Below are 19,271 nucleotides of genomic sequence, written 5' to 3'. Positions count from 1 at the left end.
TGTAGCGAACATTATCGCTACGGCAGCGTCACACGCATATACCTTTGCAGCAACGTCGCTGTGACCGCCGAACAATCCCTCCTTCAAGGGGGAGGTGCGTTCGGAGTCATAACGACGTCACTGCGACGTCACTAAGCGGCCGTCCAGTAGAAGCGGAGGGTCAGAGATGAGCGGGACGTAACATCCCGCCCACTTCCTTCCTTCCGTATTGCCGGTGGACACAGGTAAGGAGATGTTCGTCGTTCCTGCGGTGTTACACATAGCGATGTGTGGTGCTGCAGGAACGACGAACAACATCATACCTGTGGCAGCAGCAATATTAAGGAAAGGAGTGACGTGTCAACGATCACCATTTTTGAACAATTTTGCAATCGATCGTTGCTCCTTGGTGTCACACGCGGTGATGTCGTTACCGGCATCAGATGTGCGTCACTAACCCGACGATATATCGGTAGCGATGTCGCAGCGTGTAAAGCACCCTTAAGTGTCAAAATGAAAGAGTATAATCAGGTATCCTTATGTACATAAATTGTAAATAGTAGTGTAACCATAGAAAGTAAGAATGGTTATAAAATGTACATGGTTATGTGACGTATTTACACTTCAGAGACGTCTCTGTTGATATAGTGTTGATATGGTTTTCCTAATGTTTGATAAAAATAGACCACCAGCTACTGGACTGGTAGTGGCAAAAACTTGCCATGTAAATAGTTGCACCAGTTGTGCACATTACCAGAGTAATATTGCAGAAAGTCTTTTGAAGAGGATCCTTATTCTACAACAAAGTCTTTCGAAGAGGACCATTATTTTGCAACAAAGTTTTAGGGAGAGGAAAGGTCGCATGAAGGGTCTGCGGCAGAGGCAGCTGAGACACAGTAGTCATAGCAACCGGCGACATACCTCCCAGAGACACCAGGTTATGGGTATCAGAAAAGGTGCCTCATGTAAAAATGTTTCAATTTATAGAAACATTTAAGAAAAGTGCCTCCCTTGCATGGGAAGAAAGTTTTAAAAGTTTTATGCAAATTTAAAAATGTGATAATTTGCTGTTTACGTTGCAGTCCGAGGACGTGCTGGGATTTACCAAGGGGGAATGTGGCGCCCCAAGTGTCAGGTGCCACAGGGTACTACATCTAACCCTGGATTCCTGGAAGACAAGTGCTGGTAACTAACACAACACACACACAAACCACGCCCTTTTCCCCAGACTGGGTGATAGGCTAGAGATGGACCTGACGGATGGTCAACTATTTGCTGGGACACATCCAATCCACTAGTCAGAAACATGGGAGGAGGAGGGGCTGGTCAGAGCAGTTTCACGCAGACAGACAGGAAGTGACAGTCTGAGGAGGGAGAGGGGAGAAGCAGACAGTCAGTCAGCACGTGTGAAGTGACTTGTTGAGTAAAAGAGTACAGTCGTTGGGAGAATACGTACCAGTATTCACGGGACTGAGCACCAACGGGGCACAGGGCCCTAGTTCAGGAAGACACTTCAGTCTCACCTGATAAAGACCTGCCTGGTGAGGGGACCATCAAGGACCTTACCGACATTAGTGTCCGGGGCACAGCAGCAGAGAGGGAACCTGGGAACAGTGACATAGGTCAGACCCAAGAAAGGTTCAAGCTGCCTGCCGTATAGGCCAAGATGGAAACAACAGGAGGGGATCCCAAAAATGTTCCAAGCCACGGGGACCCACCAACTACTACAGACTACAGGGGGCATGTAAGTAAAGCTCACCAGTTCACTACACCGGCACAGGAACAAAGGGAATACCAGATTGGTAAAGACCAGCACAAACCGGGTAGCAGCAACTCCAAAACAGTGAGTAAAGCATAAGTTAAACCGCAGCCCCTGTGTTGTCTGAATTCTTCCTACACGTCTCCACCAATATACTACAACCACCATCATCCTCCCCTGGGGCCTAGCTCACCTTGCAGACAAACCATCAAACCTAAGCTGCCCAATACCACCAACCCCAGCAGTGATTGACTTTGCAGCGGCAGCTTCCCCATATAGCCACATACCGCAAGTGACGTCATGAAAAACATTTTATTTTATTTATTCCCTTGTACATAACCCCTTTTAAGTGACCCTCATGGTCACAGAACCAGGCAACGGCCACCCAGTGAACTTTCCTAGTAATATACAGCCCGGAGCCAAGTACCCCAAAGTCCTGGGGTGCTTCACATACACCTAGGATTTTTTTTTTTATCTACTTGGTAGATCAGCGTTTTTTCATGTTTTCTAGCATATTTTTATGCCGTTACCATGTGTTAGGATTCTGATATTTACCACCTATTACATCACCTCTTCATGGATGACCATTGCGTACCACTGTGTCATCTTTATTTCATTTTCTTGGACTTTCTCCACATTAAGAACATTTATAGTTTTTACTAGCATGTGTCCATGCAGCAATACTATTCTAAACTGTGTCTCATATCTGTGGATCTAGATAAATTCTAGAAATTACCGCCATCTTGTGGATAATTGGTTGAACTAATGTTTGTTTTTCCCAGTAAGCCATTACTATTGATAGTGATTTGTTGTGTATCACATATATATTTACACTTTTTTTGTATATGCATTATACAACCATCAGGGTCTGATATGACTGACCTCTTCTTTTATTATTTATTTTTGCTCTTTTTAATGTTGAAATAAAATGTACTTTTTATTTGCAATTCTTTGATTGGCTCCTATACTCGCACCCTTATTGGTTTGACTATCTATGAGTAAAGCCTTTATTTTAGTTTTTCTGTCATAGGATTTCTGATCTTGTTTTCTGTTTCTTCTGTTGACCTCTCATGGATATTAGATACCGAGATAAAAGGTGGTTATGCAATATTGATACTATTGTTAATGAAGATGTCAAGATGTCACGCATAATGAAAATACAGGAATTGGGCATTCCTCAGAAATTAAAGCTACATTAAAATATCTTTTAACTCTTTAAGGAGGGTTAAATCTTTTAAGGTTAAATCTTTAAGGAGGGTTAATCTTTTAACCATTTACGGCCAGTTTTGTCCGTAATGCGCCGTAGACACGGCCGCGCGCAGTTCACTTCACGTGGCCATATATATGTAATAATGACATTATGTAGCAGGCGGCCGGCCCTGTACAGCGGTTGGGAGGGCGGCCCGCCTACCCCCTGGGCCAGCCCGCCCCTGGACAGTGCCTATACAGAGTGAGAAGCAGGCTGACACTGAGGCCGGAGTTCCACTTGCGTATGACTCGTGCAGTCCTGCATTGGCATCACCCTGCATGGACTGACACTCTCCGGACACGAGCGCCTCAGCTGAATGGAAATACATGCAGCTGACGGCTCCTATCAGGAGAGTGTATGACCGTAGCGGGTGATGCCGATGCGACACTCGCACAGTGACAATCAAAGTTCAGTTAACAAGACCTTCGATGACGTCATTGTCATAAAAACTAAAAAGTGAGCCGGAATATGAGATGGTATACATGGAACTTGTGAGACCATGTTCACACTGGCCATGAGACAAAGAGAAACCAAGGAAAAAATTGTGAAAACATACCCTGCTGTAACTAAATAAAAGCATAGTGCATATAAACATAGGGTACTTAGTAAACACTGTTTTTGATCAAAAAAAGCATAAAGCTATCCCACCAAACGCCAAGGTGTACCCAGTTGGGATAGTACCTACACTCTCTAATATTAAAACCTTACCATGGGTCTAAAATAGGCCTCAATGTGGCTAAGGGCTGAGAGCGACCGGGTCTCAACAGGACACACACAGGGGGATTCACAGAATGAAATGTCCAGCTCGCTGAGAAGGGGGCCACTCCCTGTTTGTACTGAATACAAAAAAACTACATAAAAACAAAAAAGTGAGGCGGAATATGAGATGGTATGCATGGTACTTGTGAGACCATGTTCACACTGGCCATGAGACAAAGAGAAACCAAGGAAAAAATTGTGAAAACATACCCTGCTGTAACCAGTGATGTGACCAGTCTGTAAGCCAATGTCTGTACAACATTCACACCAGACTGGTCACATGGCTATTGAGAGCGAATATGTCTGGCTCACTGTGTATATATAGTAGGTGCCCAGAAAAAAGTAAGAATCAATCAAACAGAAATAGCTCTGGCACACTGAAATAATTGATAGCATGGAGAAAAATTCTTTGAATGCTGATATATTTATTTGTGCAAAGGATAAGTGATAAATCATCCAACGTTTCGACCATATAACTTAGGTCTTTATCAAGGACAAAGTTATCTAAGATCATAAAGAAATGCAGAAAGTACAAAATACCAAATTAGTACATAGTATGGCATTAAGAATATGATATTACATACAAAACGCATCGCAACTGGCTGTTACAGTAGATCAATGGACCATCTTGCACTGCACATAATAAACATATATGCGTTTTGGAGATGTGTGCAAAAAGGAATTAATCATACCGGTAACCTATCTAAAGGAAAAAAGTGCATATTTGTATCAAAACAAAAGGTAAGTACAGCAAGCACGCACCCACCTATATGGACAATGGGAAGGTATTTGTTGTATTGCATATGGACTTCGCCAATAGGTAAAAGAAGGACAAGTATGAGATCCTATGTAGAGAATAGAACGAATAAGTATCATATGACAAATCACAAGAATATAGGCATGAAGTAACAGTTCATTTTTTCTCTTTTCTACATCAGGGATATGAATGTATAACTATATCTATACCTTATGCACTTGAGAATGGTAGTAGAAAAGGTAGCAGAGGTCTTTATCCAGAACTGGAAACGATATATAATTGTGGTTGATACTAAGGCGGGCTTTGCACGTTGCGACATCGCAAGCCGATGCTGCGATGTCGCACGCGATAGTCCCCGCCCCCGTCGCAGGTACGATATATTGTGATAGCTGGCGTAGAAAAAATTATCGCTACGCCAGCTTCACATGCACTCACCTGCCCTGCGACTGTCGCTCTGGCCGGCGACCCGCCTCCTTGTTAAGGTGGCGGGTCGTGCGGCGTCACTGCGACGTCACACGGCAGGCGGCCAATCGGAGCGGAGGGGCGGAGATGAGCGGATGTAAACATCCCGCCCACCTCCTTCTTTCCGTATATTCTACGGAAGCCGCGGTGACGCCGGTAGGAGGTGTTCCTCGCTCCTGCGACTTCACACACAGCGATGTGTGCTGCCGCAGGAGCGAGGAACAACATCGGACCGTCGCGTCAGCGTAATTATGGATTACGCCGACGCTGCTACGATTACGACGCTTTTGCGCTTGTTAATCGTATCATCGAGCCTTTACACACTACGATGTCGCATGCGATGCCGGAAGTACGTCATTTTCAATTTGACCCCACCGACATCGCACCTGCGATGTGGTAGTGTGCAAAGCCCGCCTAAATAGAGATCAGCACAGATGTTTACATCACTATAATGGACAGACTATCACATGATAGGAAATGTGAATAAATGGCAAAAAATGAAAAATAAAATATAAAAAATATAAATTGGAGGACATGTATAAGAAGAGCAAACTACCTGAAATACTATGTTGTGGACAAAGGTAGATTTTTAGGAGATGGAAAGGAACGATGTGGTTCCCTCACTGAATGGTTCTCAGTTGCCTCCAAGAGACATAGATGCTATAAATAGATTAAATAGGGATAGAAGAGATCCATATGTCGCGGGCGGGGAGGGGACGCTGCGCTCACCCACTGCTCAGGTCCGGCTGATGCTGCTGCTCGGTGGTGGCTCGAGCGGTGCGCCGGTTCCCGGGGACTCGAGCGGCGCTCCTCGCCCCTGAGTGAAAGGGGGTAGTTTGGTTTAGGGATATTGTCCGTGACGCCACCCACGGTTGTGATGGTGGTGATCAGCCGATCGTTCGGTTCGCCGACAATGTGTGCGGGGGGGGGGGGGGGGCGAGTGCGAAGTGGGTGGAGCCGAGCGGGGCCATGGCTGAGGACGTCAGTGCCGCGGGGACTGCATCGCTGGGGGACAGGTGAGAGTGTGTGTGTGTGTTTTGTGTGTGAGGGAGGGAGGGAGGGGAGCCGAGCGGGGAAGTGTCAGGCTCCCGGCACACGTAACCAGGGTTCCTTGGTTACCCGATGTGTACCCTGGTTACGGGTGGAGGGAGCCAGAGAGAGCATGCGCAGTGAAATCCAAAGGATTCCGCTGCTCAAAAAAACGTTACATGCTGCGTTCCTTCCGCCCGACGCAGCGTCAAAATAACGACGCTGCGTCGTCTGGCGGATGCAACACTGACACTTGCATTACAGTGCGTCATCCATACAAGTCTATGGAGAATAGCGCAGTGCGTTAACGGACTGCGCTATTCTCCATAGTGACGGACTCCGCTGAACGCAAGTGTGAAAGTAGCTTAAGGATGATTATTTCATTATTATTGGAAAAAAGCCTAAGCGAATGGGAAGACTCAATCTACAGATGGCTGAAAGCATAAAGCAAGAAAGCCTTTGTACAGCAAATGTAGTGAAGGGTGTAAATGGATACATTGTAAGGTGTGTGGCATGGGGGCAGGGACCCCTGGCATGGGGGGAAGGAGGGCAGGGACCCCCGGCGTGGGGCAGGGGCTCCCGTGAGTGGTATGGAGGCAGCGGGTTACATCACTACACGTCCATAGTAAAACCTGCTGGTCGGAAGTGGTGACCTACACCACTGCGGCTGCCCGTCGCACAGACGGCGAATTCAGCGCCATTCTCACACACCAGCTCACTCCCTCACAAAACTTGCTGCGCCGTCCTAGACGAGACCGGAAGTGACTCTTTCTTTGTTGCCGGAAGTGGTATTGGTGTCTATTTACAGCACGGAAAGATGGCGATGCGACCGGGAGCCGGGGGGACGGGCAGCGGCAGGTGAGTGCACAGCTGGTGGCACTGGCAATCAGTGTATGTGTGAGGGGAGAGGTCACTGCGACATTTCTTCTCCGGAAATACAAAGCGTCGCACAGAAAAGCGTCAGCTTCCATGCCTTCTTCCTAGACTGGCACTGGGGGCTCTTACACAAACACCTATGGGGCATATGTCTCTGATCCCCTGGCCTTTGTGCTTTCTGCATCTGCTATCCCATTGATTTGAATGCAATTTTCAAAGTAATTTTAAAATGAAAAGTGTAAAAAGGTGAAAAAGACAAGTCACCAAGGGTTAAATGACAAAGAAATGATGTGACAGCTGTCATGTGCCTGCCTGACACCTGTCAGTGTCACCACTACATGATGCTTTGACCTTACTAACGTGATGTCAGTAAATCATTTTTTATTTATTTCTTGCAATTATTTTTGTACATGTCGTCATATCCATGTTGTCTGAACCATGGGCAGTAGGAATCAGAGTCTGCCTGCACGCAAGCTGACATCCTCTTGTGATTCAGAGAAACCTGCCAGGGTGATGTGTCTGAGTCAACCGGTGGTGGGTGGAGGACGCCCCCGGCCGACCGGTAGTGGGTGGAGGACGCCCCCGGCCGACCGGTAGTGGGTGGAGGACGCCCCCGGCCGACCGGTAGTGGCTGGAGGACGCCCCCGGCCGACCGGTGGTGGCTGGAGGACGCCCCCGGCCGACCGGTGGTGGCTGGAGGACGCCCCCGGCTGACCGGTGGTGGCTGGAGGACGCCCCCGGCCGACCGGTGGTGGCTGGAGGACGCCCCCGGCCGACCGGTGGTGGCTGGAGGACGCCCCCGGCCGACCGGTGGTGGCTGGAGGACGCCCCCGGCCGACCGGTGGTGGCTGGAGGACGCCCCCGGCCGACCGGTGGTGGCTGGAGGACGCCCCCGGCCGACCGGTGGTGGCTGGAGGACGCCCCCGGCCGACCGGTGGTGGCTGGAGGACGCCCCCGGCCGACCGGTGGTGGCTGGAGGACGCCCCCGGCCGACCGGTGGTGGCTGGAGGACGCCCCCGGCCGACCGGTGGTGGCTGGAGGACGCCCCCGGCCGACCGGTGGTGGCTGGAGGACGCCCCCGGCCGACCTCTCCCTGCTCCAGATGACTGACAGGTGTTTTCCTACTCACTATACAACATACAGGTTGTTATATAGTGTAATCTGCACTAAATATCCATCACCTTCTCTTTTTATCCTTGCTGAGCTGCAGATCCAGTGCCTGTCCACTGACGAGTCTGTTTATTAGGCATTGCCCATTGAATATTATTAGTGCTCCCGATACAGCTTCTTAGGGTACATTCACCTGGGCCAAGCATGCAGGCTTCCTGAATGGCTTGTGCGCTGTCGGAAGTGGCTTTCCATGGAAACAAAGGACTTGGAATCCAACTGGATTTAAGGATTTTAGTAAATATATGTCTGGTCCTAGTAAAGATATGGCTTCAGTACACGTGTTGGTAGTAACCATAGATGGAGAGCTGCTCAGACAGTTGTTTCCTTGTCTTTAATTATATATTGAGCAAGTGACCTCCTCTGCTGCGCTGGGAACCAGAGATGTGTGATAGGGGTTTTGGCTTTGTAACGTTGTCGTCATTTTCTTAAACAGCCATTTTATTTATAATTTCTTTTTTTTTTTTTTAACTCAGCCATGCAATCCAATAACATCTTTGTTTCTTCAAAACGTCACTAGTACATTTTGTGACTTATTGGTCTTTGCTTTGTATTATACTTGGTAGATTTCCATGTAATGGAGCCTATGTGGCTTCAGATCGCACGCATTGTTGCAGATACAGGGGGTTGCGATCCAGTGTTGATTGTTTGGTAAGTGATACCGTAGTGTTTCTGTTCACTCTTTGTAAATAAGTAAAGTTTTGTTCTCTTACAATACTGCTAATAATGTGAAAGCACAAAGTAGAGCGCTGCATTAGTTAGCTTAGCGAAGGCTGTTTGGTGTATAATCAATAGTTTTATAATACACTTTCTTAACTCCTAAGGCTTTATTCACACACTGCATTTTTTTTTTTTTGCTCCACACAATTTTGCAAAGTAAAAAAAATAAAGAGATTAATGTGCATTTGGGAAATTCACAAGTCAGTTTTGACAATTCTTTAAAAAAAAAAAACAAAAACCCCCAACAATTTTATTTGGTATTTACGCTCAAGAACTTGTGAAGCGCTCATGCCACACGGGGCTCTGCAGCTGCATGATGTTGTGCTGACCCTACACGGAGCAGTGTGACAGACGGGAGGCTGACATGATCTATGGCCCCCGCTCCTGGGTGACACTGTCTGCGCACAGAATGCAATGGTGAGAGTCCAAACACTGCAGGCAGAGAGGACAGGGCCGCCACTAGGAATTTCAGGGCCCTATACTGGCAAAAGTTTCGGGCCCCCTTGGGACTCCGCCCAGACTCCACCCCTCAAACCTCCTACAGTCTCACTGCCACTCTTAATCGTGCAATCAGACAACAGCTGCAGAGGAGGGGAGGGCCAGCACTGAGGAGGGGAGGGAGGGATTTATCTCCCTCTCTCTCCTCCGTTGCCGGCTATTGCGATTTTTGCACTGCACTCACATTACACTGTGCCGCCCCGCGCCAGCAGCCGTCACTGCTCGGATCCGGGCCTCCTAAGGGGGTGGCTCGAGGGTCTCCGGACCCAGGGGTCTCACGGACACGCCGAATAAAAGGGGGGATGTAGATGTACGGGCTAGGCCGTATTAAGTTTGTGACGCCACCCACGGTGTGTGGTGAGGTGGGACACCACCGCTGCTGTTGTGGGGCACCCGGGGGAGATGTAGTGGCAGCTGGATGTTAACCCCTCCGTGGGTAGGGATGGTGGCCCCGAGACCCAGTGTCTTTGTGCAGGGTATGGCGACAGCAGGGGAATATTTTGGTTACTCACAGTAAATGAACCACACGAGTCTTTGGTAAACCAAGGTGCTGGTGGCCGGCCGCCACGGCCGGTTGCATTCAGGTCCCCAACCCGGGCTGGTGATCTCTGTCCTTTTCCTCTGCACTGACTTTGTGTATGGTGGACTGCCTGGTCTGGAACTCAGGGGTCCGCTCCCGGCTGGATGTGGCCTAAGGAGTCATGCCCGCAGACGCTAGCCCGTGGGATCTATGGGCCCTGGCGGTGACCTCCTATCCCTGTCGGTGAGCTGTTGTCTTCTATGAGGGACTTTGGGTGGGACAGGACCTATAATCCTGGCCTCAATCTGTTAATTAACCAAGCCGCTGGTTTCCGGTCCTGGCTTCAAAGTTCGAGTACCCCCTTTTTGTGCTACGGTTTCCGGGTTGGTTCCCCGGGTCGGTACCGGCGGGCTACAACCCTGTCCCGGTCCACCTCGGATCTGCTGAGCTGTTTTCCCGTTTTTCTGCTGATGGAGACCACCGTCTGCCACCTAGCCAAAGGAACCAGGGCTCCAACCCTGGCATCGTTCAACTTGAACTTTCTCTGCTGGAGCTACACCTAGCTCCAGCCCACACTCCTCTCCACTTGAACTACAGAAACTGCTTGTTTTTCCGCCCCGGGCTGTCAAAACCCCTGGGTGGGCGTGTCCAACCACCTGGTCCCGCCCACTGGTGTGTCCATCTTTCCCTAAGGGGGGGTGAATTGGGTTTCAGGTCGGCTGTGTGTTTCCTAAGTGAGGGAAGGGTGTTATGTGGGGGCCTATCTGTGACTTCCTGGTTTTGCCAGGGCGTCACAACCCCAGTGTAACGCGAGTGCAGTGCGATGTTTCTCTCGCCCCATAGACTTTCATAGGTGCGAGTGAAACAAGCTCGCATTACACTCGCAGTATGCTGCGACTGTTTTCTCGGTTCAATTAGGGCTGAGAAAATAATCACCCATGGGAGCTGTCCCATAGAGTAATATTGGTCTGAGTGGAATGCGTTTTTTTTTAATTTTTTTAATCGCATTCCACTCGCTCCATTTTTCTCGCTGTGTGTCTTAGGTCATATCTAAATTTTGCCCTATTTTCTCTTTATATCATTATATTAGTAGTTGGATATGTTCCATAAGAGCTTCCCTTTCTGTCCATTCCACCTATTATTGACAACTCTCTTCTGTAGTCAAGTATTATAGGGTGGTGAGAATAGAAATGCTGCATCAGGACAAACAGTGGGGAAATGCCTCCAAATCATTGAATTCTGGCTTATCATTCAGTTCTGCTGCCACAGGTATATAAAATCCAGCCCCCAGACAGGCCAGTCTGTCTAAAGGTGGTGTCACACACAGCGACGACGACAACGATGTCGCTGCTACGTCACCATTTTCTGTGACATCACGCTGTGTGTGACATCCAGCAACGACCTGGCCTTGGATTACCTGGATTACACAACCTGGATTACACATCGGGTAATTAACCCGATGTGTACATTGGCTAGGAGTGCAGGGAGCCAGCGCTAAGCGGTGTGCTCTCACGCTGCCAGTGCCGGCTCCCTGCTCCCTGCACACGTAGCTGGAGTACACATCGGGTAATTAACCCGATGTGTACTGTGGCTAGGAGTGCAGGGAACAGGGAGCTGGCACTGGCAGCGTGAGAGTAGCGGACGCTAGTAACTAAGGTAAATATCGGGTAACCAAGAGAAGTGCTTTCCTTGGTTACCCGATATTTACCTTAGTTACCAAGCGCAGCATCGCTTCCACGCGTCGCTGCTGGCTGGGGGCTGGTCACTGGTCGCTGGTGAGATCTGCCTGTTTGACAGCTCACCAGCGACCATGTAACGACGCGGCAGCGATCCTGATAAGGTCAGATTGCTGGTCGTGATCGCTGCTGTGTCGCTATGTGTGACCCCAACTTAACACCTCTTGCAGATATCGATGTTGCATGAATGTCTGGCATCTGTATTTTTTCTGACATGGTGTGATCACTTGTCCGTCATTTTACATGGACTGTGTGTATTAGGCCTAAACCACACGGCATGAAAATCGGTGCGAGTGGAGTGCGATAAAAAATTGCATTCCACTCGGACCAATATTAGCCCGTGTGTCAGCACACATGAGCGATTTATTTTCTCAGCCATAATCAAACCGAGAAAACAATCGCAGCATGCTGCGAGTTGAATGCGATCCTGTTTTCTCTCGCACCCATTCAAGTCTATGGGGCGAGAGAAAAATCACACTGCACTCGCATTACACCAGTGTACCACGAGTGCAGGACGAGAGTGGCAATAGCTGGCAACAGAGGAGAGAGGGAGACAAATCCCTCCGTCCCTTAGACTAGCCAAGGATCTCTGACTGAGACCCTCAGTTGTTTCAGAGAAAAACATGCTTTAAGGGTTCACTCACACTTGAGTATAAAAAACATTGGTCTCATTCCCATCCAGAAAAATACAAGTTAACTCCATTTGGTATCCCATACGTCATGTGAGTGGTAGGCTAATGTGTGATTTATCATGCGGACTTGCCATGTGTTGCCTGTTTTTTTTTTTTTTTTTTGGGGGGGGGGTGTTTCTCGCACACAGACTTACATTGGTGAATCTTAACCGATACACTGTACATGCCATACGCAGCATGCTGCAATTTTTTTTTTCTTCAAGCCACTTGCAGCTGACAAAAAAATTACAGATCAGCACTGACTCATTGAATAAACTAGGTCCAAATGCCATGCAATAGTTCATGTTATACGCAAGTGGGAACCAGGGCTGTGGAGTCGGAGTCGGAGTCGTGGAGTCGGAGTCGGAGCTCATTTTGGTGGAGTCGGAGTCGGTATAAAATGCACCGACTCCGACTCCTAAAATATATAATAAATTGGGGACAGGAGTGCAATGCAGAATGTGCTGAATATTTTACTAAATAATATTTAGTATAATGCTTATATTTAAGTGAAAAATTTATTGTAGTACAATGTGAACATCAGACATTTAATTGTTTTTATGATACAATAATCAAGATAATTGGATAGAACATAAATATATTTATTGGAATACAACTTTAGAACACAAAAAACTAATACATTGTAAATATGTAATATATATATATATATATATATATATATATATATATCTATAGTATATAGTATATAGTATATAGTATCTATAGTATAGTGTATATACACACACAAGATATATATGTAATCTACTGTATATTACATAGTGTATTACATATTTACAATTTATTACAGTTTGTGTTTTAAAGTTGTATTCCAATAAATATATTTTATGTTCTATCCAAATATCTTGATTATTGTATCATAAAAATTATTAAATGTCTGATGTTCACATACACATATTCATGTACTACAATAAATTTTTCACCTAACTATAAGCAATATATGTAGGAGTCGGAGTCGGAGTCGGAGTCGGAGTCGGTGCAAGAGAATTTGAGGAGTCGGAGTCTGAGTCGGAGTCGAAGGTTTGGCTTACCGACTCCACAGCCCTGGTGGGAACAAGACCTAAAAGCTGCTGGGAACCAAGCCCAGTTGCCTTGGGGTATTAGAGCTCTCTGTATAAACACATGTAGGCAGAGACCTTTCAATCCCAGGCAGTGGGTAGAGAGAAGCCTCCAGGGACCCGCCTGTTCAGCTAGTCTTCATCACAGCTCGGTACCCTGCTGCTTTTAAGGGTACTTTCCAGGACCACATGAGAGCACCACAGGAGTTGCTTCCTCCGCCCTCTACAGGGACAGGAACACAAGAGGTTAAAAACCCCTCCCCCTCCCAACCTCTCCAGTGTTTTTCCTGTCCCTGTACAGGACGGATGTAGGAACTTACCGGGATGTACGGGGTCCAGGTGGATCGAGGGGGGGGCTCCGGTCTCTCTCCTTCCGGCCTGTCAAGACGCCCCAGGCCGACACCTCGCTGCACGGGGTCCCTCAGCCGCGCCGGTCGAGCTGCAGCTCCTGGCGCCTGCCGCTTCCCTCCGAGGGGAGGGCTCTCGGCCTCCTGCCTCCAGCCACGCGAGACTTCCGGGCACAGCGTGGAGAACGCCAGCGCATGCGCCGCACTTCCGGTTTCCGGGTTAGTATGGCCCCGGAAAATTGGCGCGAATTTCGAAACGGGACTCGGACTGCTACCTGGGCCCTTCACTCAGGTAATAAAAACCTGGAAGGGTAGGGGGGTGGTACATTGTTTTTCGTTAGGCTGCACTCCAGCACTGCCTGTGATGGCTGAAAAGGAATCCGAGACTAAAACCCCTAAGGATGCCCAGGTCTCTGTAAGTGTCAGTCCTTCAGGGTTTCATTGCCCTGTAGCCAGGAGACTTGTCTGAGCCTTGTTCTTTTTTGCAGGGTGGAGGTTCTTCTGTGGGTTCTGGCACCATCCCCAAAAAGAAATGTACCGCTAAAGTTAAACGTTGTGCGGTGTGTGATTTTAAACTCCCTGACACCTGTGTTAAGAAGCTCTGCGAGACCTGTATTACAAAATTGATCTCTGAAGAGCAGACTACCCTCCTGTCGGACATGAGGTCCATGGTACGGGAGGAGGTTCAGGCTGTCGTTGCAAGTCACGTCCCCCCACCAGAGCCCCCGGCGCCTCCTGCACAAAAACGTCCACGCCATCTGTTAGAGTCCTCAGAGGAAGATAAGATGTCCAGGAACTCCGACTCCCCAGGGGAAAATGAGGTCCTGGGTCCCTTGCCTGAGGAAGAGCGTCGTTACTTATTTTCCGCAGGCGACACGGATGAGTTACTCCGTGCCGTACGGAGAACTATGATGGTGGAGGATACGGAAAAGCCACGGACCATACAGGATGAAATGTTTGGGGGGCTCAGGTCTCAGCGCCACAGGGTCTTTCCAGGAAATCACCATGTGCGTGCAATGATCCTGGCCGAGTGGGAGGAGGCGGAGAAAAGATTGCTTGTTCCCAGGGACTTTAAAGCCAGACTGCCGTTTGAACCCGACGACATCAAGGAATGGGAGGATGTTCCCAAAATTGATGTTCCCGTGGCAAAAGTCGCACGGAAGACGTCAATTCCATTTGAGGACTCCTCGGGTCTCCGGGACCCCATGGATAGGAAGGCTGATGGCCTTCTTAAAAAAGCTTGGGAGGCTTCTGCAGCCACCATTAAGGCCAACATTGCTGCTACTTCCGTGGCTCGGTCTATGTCCCGTTGGTTATCAGACCTGGAAACTCAGGTTCGGGATAACGTCCCTAGAGACAGGATTCATGGCAGATGCTTCCGCTGAGTCTGTGCGGTTTTCTGCCAGGAATGAGGCCCTTACTAATTCTGCCCGCAGGGCCATATGGTTGAAAACCTGGTCTGGTGACGGAGCGTCCAAAAATAAGCTGTGCTCCCTCCACTTTTCCGGTGCCCGGGTGTTCGGTCCTGCTCTAGATGAAAAAGATAAAAAGGGCAGTTTCCCGGAGGTTAGACCCCCACGTTCCCTTCCCTCCCGGAGGTTTCGGCCCGCTAGGCAGGACTATAGCGGTAGGGGTAAGACGGGCAGGTGGGGTTTCCATAGGGGCGGCCCAGATAGACAACCCCACTTCGAACCCCGCAGGAAACAGGATAGATCTTGACGCCATTATCGGGGGGAGGCTCAGCCAGTTTTTGGGAAGCTGGCAACAGATAACCTCCAATCCATGGGTCCTTTAAGTGGTGGGGGAAGGTCTACGGATAGAATTTTCAGGGACCCCCCCAACCAGATTCCTCCTGACGAAACCGCAGTCGCAGTCCCTTGCCAACCACCTATGGTCGGATATGGATACCTTACTTCACACCGGAGCAGTCCTCCCAGTTCCGTTCTCAGAACAGTTCCAGGGCCACTATTCTTCCCTATTCTCTGTTCCCAAACCGACCGAAGAATTCCGGACGATCATAAATTTAAAGCCCCTCAATCGGTGAGTCTGGTACAAAAGATTCCGGATGGAATCAATAAAATCCACCATCCCTCTTCTCAACACCCATTCCGTCATGGCCACGGTAGATCTGAAAAACGCATACTACCACATAGCCATTCACCCACACTACCAGAAATACCTGAGGTTTGCGTTAGAGAGGGACGGAGTAATGTATCATTTCCAGTTCCGGTGCCTTCCATTCGGTCTCTCTTCTGCTCCCAGGGTGTTCACGAAGATAACGACGGAAGTTGTGGCGCACCTGTGAAGATCCAACGTGTCCATCGTCCCTTACTTGGATGACCTTCTGCTGTTGGCGGATTCCCCGGAGGAGCTCTCCAGGACGATCGCCACCACCTTGACTCTGCTGACGTCCCTCGGCTGGATCATAAACGATCAGAAGTCCAATCTCAGGGCGGAGACGAGAAAGGGGTTTCTGTGCATTCTTCTGGATTCCGATGCGCGAACATCCTTTTTGCCATCTCAAAAAGTAGTCGACATCAGGTCGAAAATCTGGACCTTCGGCCAAAAGAACCAGTTCTCCGTCAGAGAGGCCATGAGCATCCTGGGCATGATGACTTCCTGCATCCAATGTGTTCGCTGGAGTCAATTTCACTCCAGGCCACTCCAAAAGCTGATCCTGTCTTACACTGTGGGGTCCCGCTGGTCCCTCCATTGCAAGATTTCCCTGACCCCCTCAGGTCATTCAAAGTCTCAGATGGTAGATGTGCAGGAAAAATCTTCAATTGGGCGTTCTGTGGGACTGTTCGCCATCCGTCACGCTCACTACCGATGCCAGTCAGACGGGCTGGGGCGCCTATGTGGACTCCCTTTACTTTCAAGGCAGGTGGCCCCTGGAGGTGTCAACCCAGTCGTCCAATTTCAGGGAGCTGCAAGCGGTCTGGCAGACTCTACAGGCGGCTCCTCCCTTGTTCCACGGTCGCCATGTTCGGATCCTCTCGGACAATGTTACGGCGGTGGCATTCCTTCGTCATCAGGGGGGCTCTCGCCACCCACCCCTGCAGGATCTTTCAGTTGGCGGAACGCACGGTTCTCTCCATCTCAGCTATCCATCTCAGGGGCTCGGACAACCATCTCATGGACTTCCTGATCAGGCGCACGATCGACCCCTCGGAATGGGAGCTGAAGGACAGTGTATATCAGGATCTGGTCAAAAGATGGGGAACGCCCCAGGTAGATTTGTTCGCGTCCAGGACCAATACCAAACTACAAATCTTCTTCTCTCTGAATGCCCGGGATGCTCCGGCTGCGATCGACGCCATGGCCCAGCCTCTGTCCATGAGACTGGTGTACGCCTTTACACCCCTGCCGTTGCTCACCAGGGTACTCCGGAAGATTCAACAGGACGGCGCCCATGTGATTCTCATAGCCCCGTTTTGGCCCAAACGGAGCTGGTTCTCTTTACTCAGAAACCTGTCGGTTGCAGATCCGGTTCTCCTTCCCCTGACGGGCGATCTCCTCAGCCAGGGTCCAGTGCTTCACCCGGGCCTGGCTCACCTTCAGCTGTCGGCCTGGATCTTGAAGGGCGGTTCCTGAGACGGAAAGGCTTGTCGCTTGATGTCATCTCTACACTCCAGGCAAGTCGTACGCAGATTACCCGAACCATCTACGGGAAAATCTGGAAGAAATGCTGCTCCTTTTTGGGTGAAGAACCTGCTGACAGTTCTCGGCCTAATGTTCCGAAAATCTTGGATTTCCTGCAACTGGGGTTCCGCAAGGGTCTTACGCCTAGCACTTTGAAGGTCCAAATATCAGCGCTCAGCGTCTTCTTTGACATGCCACTAACGTCCAATCCCTGGATTGCCATATTCGTGAAGGGGATTCAGCGCCTTCGCCCTACAATTCGGGCCACAGTGCCTCCCTGGGATCTGACCTTGGTGCTCAATGGCCTTTGTGATTCTCCCTTTGAGCCCTTGTCTACCATTTCGATGGAACATTTGTCCTTCAAGATGGTGTTTTTAGTGGCCATCACCACGGCTAAGCGGATTGGTGAATTACAGGCTTTGTCTATCAGGGAGCCGTATCTTCAGGTCCTGGATGACAGGATTGTGCTGAAACTTGATCCGACATTTCGCCCCAAGGTGGTCTCCTCTGCTACCCTAGAACAAGAAGTTGTTTTGCCATCCTTTTGCCACAACTACACGAACCAAAAGGAACAGCGTCTGCATTCCTTGGATGTGAAGCGGACAGTACTGAGCTATTTGGAGGCCACCCGGAACTGGAGATTGGACTCCACCTTATTCCTTCAGTTTAGGGGAAAATATCGAGGCAAATCGGCATCTAAGGCTGTCCTGTCTCGATGGGTTAGATCCACAATATCCTCAACCTATCAATTGGCGGGTAAGACCCCGCCAGATCACCTTAGAGCCCACTCCACTAGATCACTATCTACCACATGGGCAGAAAGGGCTGGAGCTTCTTTAGACCAGATTTGCAAAACTGCCACTTGGTCAGGTCCCAACACTTTTTGTAGACACTACAAGTTGGATATTCTGTCCTCCCACCAGACCTCGTTCGGTAGGAAGGTGCTCCAGGCAGTAGTTCCCCTCCCCTAAGGATAAATTAATTTGGTATTCTCCTGTGGTGCTGTCATGTGGTCCTGGAAAATAGGAATTACTACCTACCGGTAATGATGTTTCCAGGATCCATCATGTCAGCACCCTTATTTCCCTCCCTTTGTTTCTACTGCGTGTGCATTTACATTGTATGTAGCTCAAGCATGAATAAACGTGGTGTTATACCCATCCTGGTGTGGTACTTGGAAAGTCACTGGAGAGGTTGGGAGGGGTTTTTAACCTCTTGTGTTCCTGTCCCTGTAGAGGGCGGAGGAAGCAACTCCTGTGGTGCTGTCATGATGGATCCTGGAAACATCATTACCGGTAGGTAGTAATTCCTATTTTCACACTTGCGTTGGACGGCTTCCGTTGCTATCCGCAGCCTTGAGGAATTACGGTAACAGTTGCAGGAAACCGTTTTATTCCTCATAGACTTCTATTAGCTACGGATAGCAACAGATGATCTTCCGTTGCATCCTCCCCGCGGTGCATCAGTTGTTTTGTCGCTGACCGCCAGTGAGCGCCGGGCGGATGGAACGCTGCATGTAGTGTTTTTCTGCGCTTGGCGGAGTGTCAAAAAAAATGCAACCTGTAGGAATCTGTTGGCGTCCGTTGTTTTTATAATTGACGCCTATGGTGGTGGATTCCATTAACTTATCCGTCTTTACACAACTGCGCAAGCCCAGATGTGTAAAGTGAAGGAAAAAAACGTATAACGGATTGCGTTATTTTGTACGATCCGTAGCATCCGTTGTGCCACTATATGCAACGCATCCGTTGCATGTGCCACACAACACAATGCTACGGATGCCGTTAAACGCAAGTGTGAAAGTAGCCTAAGGTGTGTTTTTCTGCAGGACTTCAGATCATACCTGACTGGCATTGTGATTCGGGCATAATGTATCAGCTCTTAGGTTCCCTTTAATGCTTAAGGATATAAAATAGGATGTCATAAAAGCTCCTCAAGGAGTAATGTGTAGGTGTCTTCATAATTTAGCCCATATAGTGATTCTTCTCGGGTTTTTTTTTTTTTATTTTAGTAAATAAAAATCA

General features: G+C 49.0%; 1 protein-coding gene across 2 annotated transcripts in view; it reads left to right on the top strand.

The window, feature by feature from the left end:
- The first annotated feature begins 6,756 nt into the window (after positions 1–6,756).
- Positions 6,757–19,271, top strand: part of SYNRG (synergin gamma) — a 179,586-nt gene continuing 167,071 nt past the window's right edge. For both annotated transcript variants that reach the window (XM_075335855.1, XM_075335854.1), the window contains exon 1: positions 6,757–6,852. In XM_075335855.1, the coding sequence (XP_075191970.1) occupies positions 6,812–6,852 (41 nt within the window). In that variant the 5' untranslated portion in view covers positions 6,757–6,811. The remainder of the gene's footprint in view (positions 6,853–19,271) is intronic.

Source organism: Anomaloglossus baeobatrachus, chromosome 2 (genome assembly GCF_048569485.1).
Source record: "Anomaloglossus baeobatrachus isolate aAnoBae1 chromosome 2, aAnoBae1.hap1, whole genome shotgun sequence".
Taxonomy (NCBI): domain Eukaryota; kingdom Metazoa; phylum Chordata; class Amphibia; order Anura; family Aromobatidae; genus Anomaloglossus; species Anomaloglossus baeobatrachus.
The sequence above is the reverse complement of the archived record's forward strand: the minus strand, read 5'-3'. Positions and strand labels throughout refer to the sequence as shown.